The 14,114-nt window shown below is 32.9% G+C and overlaps 1 protein-coding gene and 1 pseudogene across 3 annotated transcripts in view; one reads left to right on the plus strand and one right to left on the minus strand.

Annotated features, from left to right (window-relative positions):
* The window catches only part of LOC133656306 (protein sidekick-2-like), a 225,159-nt gene extending 221,798 nt beyond the window's left edge, over positions 1–3,361 (minus strand). For 2 of the 3 annotated variants that reach the window (XM_062057330.1, XM_062057328.1), the window contains exon 1: positions 3,211–3,361. In XM_062057330.1, coding sequence (XP_061913314.1) covers positions 3,211–3,290 — 80 coding nt within the window. In that variant the 5' untranslated portion in view covers positions 3,291–3,361. The remainder of the gene's footprint in view (positions 1–3,210) is intronic. The other variant, XM_062057329.1, reaches the window with a different exon arrangement.
* LOC133656314 (protein sidekick-2-like) overlaps positions 1–14,114 on the plus strand; it is a 1,293,862-nt pseudogene that overhangs the window by 343,053 nt on the left and 936,695 nt on the right.

Genomic DNA, 14,114 nt, shown 5'->3' on the forward strand with positions numbered 1-14,114 from the left:
ACACGGGTAACTTACACATCTGGGAAGGCGCCATTAATGCTGAAAGGTACATACATTTTTTGGAGCAACATATGTTGCCATCCAAGCAACGTTATCATGGACGCCCCTGCTTATTTCAGCAAGACGATGCCAAGTCACGTGTTGACCGTAACACATGTCATTGTAAAGGTCACTGCTTTTGTTTTGATATCGGATATTGGTCAGATATCAGCAAAAAAAAACAAAAAAATGTTTGGAAATCTGCTACGAGGAGCGAGCAGCTACACAACAGCCGAGCACACAATAGCACACAAGCTGGGCACGCGCAATAATAACTGGACAATATTGCACATGTGTCAATAATTATAGTTGCATATTAATTACACCTGCAACGTCTCCTCTGAGAATGTGCTCAGTAACAAAGGTGTCCGCATCATTCAACTTACTGCACCAGGAGCTTAGCTTAATTATTGTGGAAATAAGTGTTATCAAAAAAAAACATTTACACTTCAACTTAAAGACAGCATAAGTCCATTCAAGGCAGTTAAAAATAAATGGGTTGGTGTTGTTCTCCGTTTGACTCGTTTCTCTTCATCAAACATTTTCTAACATTCACTGCAGAATAATACAAGTGTGTATGATTCTTGCTGATACCGTGTCAGATCTGTTTTGGTATGGGCCAAAACTTAGAGCTGTGATACCGCAATGGTATCAAACAAGACGAGTGAGTGCTTTTCAGGTGGGGGAGGGGCCCACAGCAGAGAAGAGCTTTTATAGTTAGAGCGGGGGTCGGCTCTAGGGCCGCATTTAGCGCTGCCCTAGTGGCTCCCTAGAGCTTTTTCAAAAATGTATGAAAGTTTAAAAAGATGGGGGGGGAAATATATTTTTTGTTTTAATAATGTTTCTGTAGGAGGACAACATGACACAAACCTCCCTAAGTGTTAGAACTCTCACTGTTTATATTCAACATGCTTTACTGGGGCCGTTTTGTCCAACTAATTTTGCCGGTCTTTGAACTCACCGTAGTTTGTTTACAAGTACAACTTTCTCCAAGGTTTATGCCACTCCTTCTTTGTCTCGCTTTGCCCACCAAATGTTTTATACTGTGTGTGAATGCACAAATGTGATCTTTGTTGATGTTATTGACTTGTGTGGATTTTTTTTAGGGATTTAAAAAAAAGAAAAGCATAATGTATTATTTCATTATTATTAGACGATTGATTAATGTATTCATTTTGTCAAAACAATTTTTATTTTTTTTACAGTTGGTCCTTTAGAAAATTGTATTTAATTTGTATCATTAGATTATATTTTATTTATTCATTCATTCAGTTTACACATTTTATATATTTTATTTAAAATTTGTATTATTCATATTTGTGAAAAATAATTATAATTACCTTTCATGGTTATTGAATTCATTGTGGATTTCGCTGATGTGTTTTTAAAACAAAAAATGTTTCTTTATGAAAAATACATGATCATTTTTTATTAATACTAATATTTGATGAATAATTAATCTTATTCATCTGTTTATTTATTTCTAATTTTTCAATTGTTTTTCTTTGTTTACATTTGTGAAAAATAATTGAATTACTGTATAATCAATTTTCATAGATATTTGATTGATTATTGTTTTTAACTGATATTTTTGTTATCCAATAACTGGTAGGACACACACACACACACACACACACACACACACACACACACACACACACACACACACACACACACACTTACACACACACCCACATATATATATATATATATATATATATATATATATATATATATATATATATATATATATATATATATATATATATATATATATATATATATATATATATATATATATATATATAATTATTTATTTAATAGTTACTAATTTATTTTATAATTTGTAATTAAACATTTATTCGTTTAAATTATTTGTTCATTTTTTGTTGCATATTTGTTTTCTTTTTTAAATATATATTTATTTTTAAAAATGTCTAATTTTACATTAGTAATTCATTTTATACTTTTTATTTAAACATTTATTCATTTGCAGATTCCCATTTTTAATTGATTGTCATAGTTATTTAAAAGATAATTGTTTTTACAGATATTTTTTTAGTTAGTTTATTTTTTTTTAAATATATTTTTTCTTTAAAAAATATATTTTACCGTTTTATACTAATATTAATATTAGATTCGTAATTTATTGTATAATTTGTATACAGTATATAGATGTATTTATTTTGCATATTCATTTTTTGCTGATTTTATACGTTGATTACAATTGTGAGAATTATTTGATTCATTGTGTGATAATTTTTATGGGAGTATTTGGGGAGCGCCGGTTTGTCCTACTAATTTTGCCGGTCTTTGAACCCACTGTGGTTTGTTTACAAGTGCAACTTTCTCCGAGGTTTATGCCACTCCTTCTTTGTCTCGCTTTGCCCACCAAATGTTTTATACTGTGCGTGAGTGCACAAATGTGATCTTTGTTGATGTTATTGACTTGTGTGGGGTGCTAATCAGGCATATTTGAGGTGTCGGTTTCTTTGATCGATTGGACAGCCACAGGAAGACCTTGTCATGACCCGAGATCTACAAAGCAGAGAGGGAGCAGACCTGACCCCGCTCCAGGCACCTTTTCTTTAAACTGTTTATGACCGAGTGCGGCAGCTGTTTATGACCCTCCCTCCCCTTTAGGAGCAGCTGCGTAATGTAATGTAATCAGAAAATGCCCAAATAAAGGAGGAGCGCGTTGGGACTGCCTTCAGAGCGTGGTGGGAGGCTGTAGCTGAGTGTGCAGCCCCAGACGTTTCTCCTCATGAGCTAAATTGAATCCTGTCTCTGTTTGATTCCTTTGCTTCTTGTCTTGTCTAATAGATGTCACCGGTGTTTGAACCTGACAATAAATATTACATTTCTGAAAAAAAAATGACCTCCTTATGTGCGTATAAGCGGTGTTAAGAAGCGGAATTATGACACATACTGCCACCTGCTGTGGTGAGTTGGAACGACAAGCTACATCCAATCACAGTCCCATTATAATGTGGTTAAGGAGGTCTTCACTGTGGCATGTTCCATTATATTTGTCAGAAATGAAGACATGATGAACGCCTATATCTCGGGACCGCTGGTAATATAGCACGCGCATTGGTAACCATAGCAACAACTCTCATCATCAGTGCCCATTGTGTCTCGCTGCTCATGTCGTACTGGGCGTAGGCTCACCTGTACTCCAGCGAGAAGCGGGTCAGCTCGGTGCCGTTGTGGATCCACTTGAACTCCAGGGGCCAGCTGCCCTCGGCCATGCAGGTCAGCACCAGCCGGTTCCGCTCCAAGTGCAGCTGACTCCGGACGGGCTCCGTCTTGAAGTAGGGCGGCACGTCGTCTGCACCAGAAGGAAAAACACGGAGCTCGCTTAGGAGGACGGAACCAGCCAGAAGGCAACCCAGGGAGGAGGAAAGTGCAGCGATTCACCAGCAGAAACCCGGTTTGGCTCGGCTGGAAACCGTCTTTCACCAAATTATGTTGTCGTGATGTGCGGTTTAATATCCAGACAATTAATATTGTGTTTCAAAAACTCAACAATTCATACACAATACACTCAAAAACAAAGCATATATATATATATATATATATATATATATATATATATATATATATATATATATATATATATATATATATATATATATATATATATATATATATATATATATATGTACTGTACATATATATATATATATATATATATATATATATATATATATATATATATATATATATATATATATATATATATATATATATATATATATATGTACTGTACATATATACATATGTATATGTATATATATATATATATATATATATATATATATATATATATATATATATATATATATATATATATATATATATATATATGTACTGTACATATATATATGTATATATATATATATATATATATATATATATATATATATATATATATATATATATATATATATATATATATATATATATATATATATATATGTACTGTACATATATATATATATATATATATATATATATATATATATATATATATATATATATATATATATATATATATATATGTACTGTACATATATACATATGTATATATATATATATATATATGTATATATATATATATATATATATATATATATATATATATATATATATATATATATATATATATATATATGTACTGTACATATATATATGTATATATATATATATATATATATATATATATATATATATATATATATATATATATATATATATATATATATATATATATATATATGTACTGTACATATATATATATATATATATATATATATATGTATATATATATATATATATATATATATATATATATATATGTGTACAGTACATATATATACATATATATATATATATATATATATATATATATATATATATATATATATATATATATATATATATATATATATATATATATATATATATATATATATATATATATATATATATATATATATATATATATATATATATATATGTATTAGTGTTGTCCCGATACCAATATTTTGGTACCGGTACCAAAATATTGGTATGTAAGTACAGTATGTAGCAAACTATATGTGTGTATGTATTTCGATACTTTTTGGTACTTTTCGATACATTTCTAAATAAAGGGGACCACAAAAAAATGTCATTATTGTCTTTATTGTAACAAAAAATCTTAGTGTACATGAAACATATGTTTATTATTGCAATTTAGTCCTTAAGTAAAATAGTCAACTTGTCTTTTAGTAGTAAGTAAACAAACAAAGACTCCTAATTAGTATGCAGTAACATATTGTGTCATTTATACACCTATTATTTAGTCTACATTATGAGGGACAAACTGTAAAAAATGGATTATTAATCTACTTGTTCATTTACTGTTAATATTTTGTTTTTCTCTGTTTGAACATGTTCTATCTACACTTCTGTTCAAATGTAATAATCACTTATTCTTCTCTTCTTTGATACTTTACATTAGTTGTGGATGATACCGCACATTTAGGTATGGATCCGATACCAATAAGTTACAGGATCATACAATAAAATATAATACCTAATAAACCAATAATAATATGGTAAATAAATACTGATGTAAAGGGTAGGTGTCGCGCTGTTTTCTGTGTCAACATGTTCTATCTACACTTCTGTTCAAATGTAATAATCACTTATTCTTCTCTTCTTTCATACTTTACATTAGTTGTGGATGATACCACACATTTAGGTGTTGATACGATACCAAGTAGTTACAGGATCATACATTGGTCCTATTCAAAGTCCTCATGTGTCCAGGGACGTATTTACTGACTTTATAAACATAACATGAATTAAAAAAAAAACGAAAGAAGATGTTGTGATGCCAAAAAATATCGACTAGATACGCTCCTGTACTTGGTATCATTACAGTGGATGTCAGGTGTAGATCCACCCATGGCGTTTGTTTACATTGTGACGCCGGTGAGCTATTGTATCCTCCTACGGTGTGTAGTGAAGCATGTTTCGCTATTCCTCGTCCTCCAGTGATAATGCTACTTGCAAGAAACATACTTTATTTGTCGCCACGGAGGCGAGGACTAGTGATTTAGAAGGGTGTTTCAGTGTCATAACTTCACCTTTATCTTGAACTTTTTACACCAAAATGCGTCCGTTCTCCCTTGTTCTGTCTACACACTGTGTCTGCTTGTAAGTACTCTGTGTGTGCGCGCTGCCGAACATGCTCCTCTGCTCGCAAAACCAGCAAAGGCATGAAAAAAAAATATATATGGTGGACCGGTACTTTTCAAACAGAGTATAGTACTGTTTTTGATTCATTAGTACACATTTTTTTAGCCCGGTGTGGCCCGCCCGAGTCAAAAAGTTAGGACGCCCCTGGGTGGGGGACAATACACACTGTAGCAAACAGACAAACGTTGTCAGACTTGCAACGCCGAGATGATCAGCAAAGAGCAAAGGTGATCGCAGTAGTCAAGAGTAAACACGTCAACACGCTCCAGATGGCAACACCCGTGTGAACGTGTCCACACTGGATCCTGGATAATCCGGAGTAAAGCCCGCTTGTTTGTGTTGGCTGTGTGTGTGTGTGTGTGTGTGTGTGTGTGTGTGTGTGTGTGTGTGTGTGTGTGTGTGTGCGCGCACTCATTTCTTCCTTGACATCTCAATCAAGGAAGCGCTCACAAACTGTCGCGTCTCCCAGGAGACGCTCGTATCTCACTCCTGATGAACGACTGGGGCTCACTTGACGATCATTGTAAATATAGAACACATTAATTGGATGGCTGCATGATATAATTATCAAATTGACTGATAATCAAGCAGCCAAATTAAACTGTCAGAATGATCTATTGTGCGTATATTGTGTTCCTCCACTTTGGTGTGACAAGCTGCAGGAGGAGGAGGAGGAGGAGGAGGAGGAGGAGGAGGAGGAGGAGGAAGGCCGATAAGAGGCAGACAGGAGTTAGGAAAATAAGTCAATCAATATTTCACATCATTTCATCTCTAATTCATAATCAATCGCTGACAAAGAGACATCGCTGACAATATGTCACCTGTAAGATGTTGCCCTTTAAATGGAGAAATATTACAGTCTTAAATCAGAATAATAATTATAAACAATAATATCATATATATATATATTATTATATATGATAAATAATACCATGTTTGCCTTTAATCTAACACACAGTCACTACATGATGGGCGTTTTTTAAAGACCTTATTATTACTATTGGTCATTTATTCTTTTTAGGGATTTAAAAAAAAAAAGCATAATGTATTATTTCATTATTATTAGACAATTTATTAATGTATTCATTTTGTCAAAACAAATATTTTTTTTCTGGTATAAATACTGTTGGTCTTTCTGAAAATGTTATTTTATTTTTATCATTAGATTAGAATTTATTTATTCATTCATTCAGTTTACACATTTTATGTATTTATTTTTTACAATGTGTATTAATTGTTAATATTTGTGAAAAATAATTGATCAATTTTGTAATTACTTTTAATAATTATTATATTCATTGTGGATTTCGCTGAATTTTAAAACAAAAAATGTTTCTTTATGAAAAATAAATTATCATTTTTTATTAATACTCAAATTTTATGAATAATTAATCATATTCATCTATTTATTTATTTCACATTTTGCAATTGTTTTTCTTTGTTTACATTTGTGGAAAATAATTGAATTACTGTATAATTAATTTTCATAGATATTTGATTGCTTATTGTTTTTAACTGATATTTTTGTCATCCAATAATTGGTAGGATTTGTTTTGTGTTATATATATTTTTTCTCATTGAAATTTACATATATATATATATATATATATATATATATATATATATATATATATATATATATATATATATATATATATATATATATATATATATATATATATATATATATATTATTTTTCACGAATGTAAACAAAGAAAAACAATAGAAAAATGTGAAATTAAAAAATAATTGAATGAGATGAATTATTAATCAAATATTAGTATTATTAAAAGTATCATATATTTTAATTTTTTAATAATGACTAATTTTAGATTACTAATTTATTTTATAATTTGTAATTAAACATCTTCATTTTCATTATTTATTCATTGTTTTTGTTACATTTTTTTTTTTGTTGCAATATATATATATTTTTTAACAATGACTAATTTTCAATTGGTAATTTATTTTATAACTTTTATTTAGAACATTTACTCATTTGCAGATTCACATTTTTCATCAGTTGTTTACATTTGTGAGAAACATTTGATTAATTGTGTAATTAATGGTCATAGTTATTTAAAAGATTATTGTTTTAATCGATATTTTAGTTTAGATTTATTTTTTATTTTTTTCATTTTAAAACAATATTTTACCGTTTTTTTATTAATACTAATATTAGATTTGTAATTAATTTAATAAGTTTTATATATACATTTGTTTATTTTGCATATTAATTTTTTGCTGATTTTATCCGTTGTTTACATTTGTGAGAAATATTGAATTCATTGTGTGATTATTTTTTTTACTGATATTATTTTTTATTATTACCGTACATATTTTTTTTACATTTTTGAAAGATGTGTTACTTATTTTTTCCAGTACTAGAATATATATATATATATATATATATATATATATATATATATATATATATATATATATATATATATATATATATATATATATATATATATATATATATATATATATATATATATATATATTTTTTTTTTTCCTTTATTCAGTCCGTTTACAGATTTTTTTATTATTATTATATTGTATTTGAAAAAAATATATACATTTTGTCATTATTAAGACTTTTTTGTTTTAGGATTTGTTCAATATTCCAAACGTACTTAATTTAATTAATATGTTTATTAATTCTGGCAGTTTAAAGCCTTACTGGACAATTCATTAGGCACACCATCTAATGAGATCGGAGACGTTTCCTGGCTTGTTCGTTAAGTTACATCATTTTCCTGAAAAACTTTATTGTTGTTTTTTTTTGTGGCCAATTTAACTTGAGAAAATGTCGACGCGAAGAAAGATAAACAAAGCGTTGAAGGCGCGGAGGAAGTGAGAGCATATGTTGCCGTTCACAAGTGCATGACATATCTCAATAAGACGCTCATGAATATTCATGAGTGTCATGCATATTCATTAACTTCACTGCTGTTTGACTTCTTGCCGTCAATAAATATGTATAACGGGACGGGGGAAAGAAAACCGGGGAGTCAATAAAGCGCCGGTTGGGATCCCGAACGTCCGACTGCAAAGATGTGAGAGATTTAAAGTCGCCAGGCGGCAGGAAGTGGCGAGGCGGACATTGATCACTGATGAGTATCTGCACTAATTACAAATCCCCCATGATACACTGCATGGCTGTCAATGTGTGGCCCCGCCCACAGGAAGTCATTTGGAGGTGACCAAAGTAATACGTATATTGAAATATCCACAATTATGTTAAAAAAAGCAAATATGCTAACTTAGCATGATGTTGCTGTTAGCATGTGAGTGTCATGTTAGCACTTTAGCTCACCGAGCTATGCTACCGTTGCTAACGTTTGTGTCTTTACGTTTTATGCGGGAAATATGACCGTCTGTTTATGCCCACCAATAGGTAAAAATAAAATAAAATGCAGGCTTTGCTACACATCTTAAAATTAAGCTCCAACCAATTATCCATCTATCTGAGTGTCATGTTAGCACTTTAGCTCGCCGAGCTATGCTACCGTTGCCAACGTTTGCGTCTTTACGTTTTATGCGGGAAATATGGCCGTCTGTTTATGCCCACCAATTTGTAAAAAAAAAAACGCAGGCTTTGCTACACATCTTAAAATGAAGCTCCTACCAATTCTGAGTGTCATGTTAGCACTTTAGCTCACCGAGCTATGCTACCGTTGCTAACGTTTGTGTCTTTACGTTTTATGCGGGAAATATGACCGTCTGTTTATGCCCACCAATTTGTAAAAAAAACAAAAAACGCAGGCTTTGCTACACATCTTAAAATGAAGCTCCAACTAATTATCCATCTATCTGAGTGTCATGTTAGCACTTTAGCTCACCGAGCTATGCTAACGTTGCTAACGTTTGTGTCTTTACGTTTTATGCGGGAAATATGACCGTCTGTTTATGCCCACCAATTTGTAAAAAAAAAAAAAAGTAGGCTTTGCTACACATCTTAAAATGAAGCTCCTACCAATTCTGAATGTCGTGTTAGCACTTTAGCTCACCTAGCTATGCTAGCGTTACTAACGTTTGTGTTTTTACGTCCTACTACTTAATGTCACGTTTTATGTGAGAAATATGACCGTCTGTTAATGCACACCAATTTGTTAAAAAAAAAAAACGCAGGCTTTGCTACACATCTTAAAATGAAGCTCCTACCAATTCTGAGTGTCATGTTAGCACTTTAGCTCACCTAGCTATGCTAGCGTTACTAACGTTTGTGTTTTTACGTCCTACTACTTAATGTCACGTTTTATGTGGGAAATATGGCCGTCTGTTAATGCACACCAATTTGTTAAAAGAAACCCGCAGGCTTTGCTACACATCTTAAAATGACGCTCCTACCAATTATCCATCGTTCTGAGTGTCATTTTAGCACTTTAACTCACCGAGCTATGCTACCGTTGCTAACGTTTGCGTCTTTACGTTTTATGTGGGAAATATGGCCGTCTGTTTATGCCCACCAATTTGTAAAAAAAAAAAAATGCAGGCTTTGCTACACATCTTAAAATGAAGCTCCTACCAATTCTGAGTGTCATGTTAGCACTTTAGCTCACCTAGCTATGCTAGCGTTGCTAACGTTTGTGTTTTTATGTCCTACTACTTAATGTCACGTTTTATGTGGGAAATATGGCCGTCTGTTTATGCCCACCAATTTGTTAAAAAAAAAACCGCAGGCTTTGCTACACATCTTAAAATGAAGCTCCAATCAATTATCCATCGTTCTGAGTGTCATGTTAGCACTTTAGCTCGCCGAGCTATGCTACCGTTGCCAACGTTTGCGTCTTTACGTTTTATGCGGGAAATATGGCCGTCTGTTTATGCCCACCAATTTGTTAAAAAAAAAAATGCAGGCTTTGCTACACATCTGAAAATGAAGCTCCTACCAATTCTGAGTGTCATGTTAGCACCTTAGCTCACTTAGCTATGCTAGCATTGCTAACGTTTGTGTTTTTACGTCCTACTACTTAATGTCACGTTTTATGTGGGAAATATGGCCGTCTGTTTATGCACAGCAATTTGTTAAAAAAAAAATCGCAGGCTTTGCTACACATCTTAAAATGAAGCTCCAATCAATTATCCATCTATCTGAGTGTCATGTTAGCACTTTAGCTCACCGAGCTATGCTACCATTGCTAACATTTGCGTCTTTTCGTTTTATGCGGGAAATATGGCCGTCTGTTTATGCCCACCAATTTGTTAAAAAAAAACCTGCAGGGTTTGCTACACATTTTAAAATGAAGCTCCTACCAATTCTGAGTGTCATGTTAGCACTTTAGCTCAACTAGCTATGCTAGCGTTGCTAACGTTTGTGTTTTTACGTCCTACTACTTAATGTCACGTTTTATGTGGGAAATATGGCCGTCTGTTAATGCCCACCAATTTGTTAAAAAAAACCCCGCAAGCTTCGCTACACATCTTAAAATGAAGCTCCTACCAATTATCCATCGTTCTGAGTGTCATGTTAGCACTTTAGCTCACCTAGCTATGCTAGTGTTGCTAAAGTTTGTGTCTTTACGTTTTATGCAGGAAATATGGCCGTCTGTTTATGCCCACCAATTTGTTAAAAAAAACCCGCAGGCTTTGCTACACATCTTAAAATGAAGCTCCTACCAATTCTGAGTGTCATGTTAGCACTTTAGCTCACCTAGCTATGCTACCGTTGCTAAAGTTTGTGTTTTTACGTCCTACTACTTAATGTCACGTTTTATGTGGGAGATATGGCCGTCTGTTAATGCCCACCAATTTGTTAAAAACACAAAAACGCAGGCTTTGCTACACATCTTAAAATGAAGCTCCTACCAATTATCCATCGTTCTGAGTGTCATTTTAGCACTATAACTCACCGAGCTATGCTACCGTTGCTAACGTTTGCGTCTTTACGTTTTATGCGGGAAATATGGCCGTCTGTTTATGCCCACCAATCTGTAAAAAAAAAAAAAATGCAGGCTTTGCTACACATCTTAAAATGAAGCTCCTACCAATTCTGAGTGTCATGTTAGCACTTTAGCTCACCTAGCTATGCTAGCGTTGCTAACGTTTGTGTTTTTACGTCCTACTACTTAATGTCACGTTTTATGTGGGAAATATGGCCGTCTGTTTATGCACACCAATTTGTTAAAAAAAAACACCGCAGGCTTTGCTACACATCTTAAAATGAAGCTCTACCAATTATCCATTGTTCTGAGTGTCATGTTAGCACTTTAGCTCACCAAACTATGCTACCGTTGCTAACATTTGCGTCTTTTCGTTTTATGCGGGAAATATGGCCGTCTGTTTATGCCCACCAATTTGTTAAAAAAAACCCGCAGGCTTTGCTACACATCTTAAAATGAAGCTCCTACCAATTCTGAGTGTCATCTTAGCACTTTAGCTCACCTAGCTATGCTAGCGTTGCTAACGTTTGTGTTTTTACGTCCTACTACTTAATGTCACGTTTTATGTGGGAAATATGGCCGTCTGTTTATGCCCACCAATTTGTTAAAAGAAACCCGCAGGCTTTGCTACACATCTTAAAATGAAGCTCCAATCAATTATCCATCCTTCTGAGTGTCATGTTAGCACTTTAGCTCACCGAGCTATGCTAGTGTTGCTAAAGTTTGTGTCTTTATGTCTTATGTGGGAAATATGGCCGTCTGTTTATGCCCACCAATTTGTAAAAAAAAAAAAAAAGCAGGCTTTGCTACACATCTTAAAATGAAGCTCCTACCAATTCTGAGTGTCATGTTAGCACTTTAGCTCACCTAGCTATGCTAGCGTTGCTAACGTTTGTGTTTTTACGTCCTACTACTTAATGTCACGTTTTATGTGGGAAATATGGCCTTCTGTTTATGCACACCAATTTGTTAAAAAAAAACCCGCAGGCTTTGCTACACATCTTAAAATGAAGCTCCTACCAATTATCCATCGTTCTGAGTGTCATGTTAGCACTTTAGCTCACTGAGCTATGCTAGTGTTGCTAAAGTTTGTGTCTTTACGTTTTATGTGGGAAATATGGCCGTCTGTTTATGCCCACCAATTTGTTAAAAAAACCCCGTCAAGACTGGAAAAGTCTCAAGTCATGTCCCAAGTCCTGCATTTTGAGTTTCGAGTCCTTTCAAGTCCTTTTAAAAACCGACTAATATATTTACACAGATTGTGTATGCTTTTAAAACGCTGCATTTATTTATTAAAACAAGTGCATTTGAAGTTGCAGGAAAAAAAATAGTGCTGACATTGCACTTCATAATAGCACTATTAACCAGTCATTTTCAACATTTAACTCATTCCTTTACAGAATAAACACATTCGAAAAAACAAGTGCAACTGTACTTATGCACAAAAGTGTTAAATTGTATACTGCATTAAAACTAGTTCCACAGCAGTTTCTATCCTGTTCTTACCTTATCTCATTGATCTCATCTCATATTGTATGTGTGTTGATGTGTGCGTACACATGACAAACATAACAAAAACGTGAACATAACAATGGACAGAGTTGTACTTTTTAGATGTCAGGGCCCTATGCAATATGTACACATATTCTTAATATAGTATACATTTTAACTGACCTTTATTTGACTGTTTGTCTTTTTGTAGGTGGCTAAAATACGCGGTGCTGCTGACCGCCGTCTAACGTTACGTTACTGTGTGTGATACATTGACTAACGTAACGTTATGTATAGGTACCTCATGCAACCCTGCTTAAAAAAACACTTAACAAAAAGTATGAATAAGGTAGCGAACTGCAGTGGACGCAACAGATTGCCATGTTTGCAATGACGTTATAACCAAAGACATCTTATTAGTAGGCGCAGCATTGGCTGCTGTGACGCGAGCAATTTGGCCGCCATCTTGAAGTGGTGATGAGGAGCCGGCGAGCAGCTTAAACTGACAGTTGACAGGTAGAAAACAAAGATGCCGGGCTGGTGTTCAGCGTTTTCCTGCTCAAATGAGCGGACTGTATATATATATTTATTTTTTTAAAATTATTTTTAAATTTTTATTTTTTAAATAAAGCAGGCTTCGCTACACATCTCAAGATAAAGCTCTGCCAACTATCCATCATTGTGTTACATATCGGAAATCAATTTGTTTGACTTCGGTGAATATGCTAACTTTGCATGCTGTCGCTGTTTGCATGTGAGTGCAATATTAGCATGTCGCTAATGTTGCTAACGTTTTTGTGTCCTTCTCTTTTTTGTGTAGAAAAAAAAAAGGCTTTGCCACACTTCTTAAAATTAAGCTTTGCCAACGATACGTCAGACCTTTTTTTTTTTATCAGCGAATATGCTCACTTATTAAATTATTACAGTTATAGTATGTAAAATGT

The sequence above is a fragment of the Entelurus aequoreus genome, linkage group LG08 (genome assembly GCF_033978785.1).
Source record: "Entelurus aequoreus isolate RoL-2023_Sb linkage group LG08, RoL_Eaeq_v1.1, whole genome shotgun sequence".
Classification (NCBI taxonomy): domain Eukaryota; kingdom Metazoa; phylum Chordata; class Actinopteri; order Syngnathiformes; family Syngnathidae; genus Entelurus; species Entelurus aequoreus.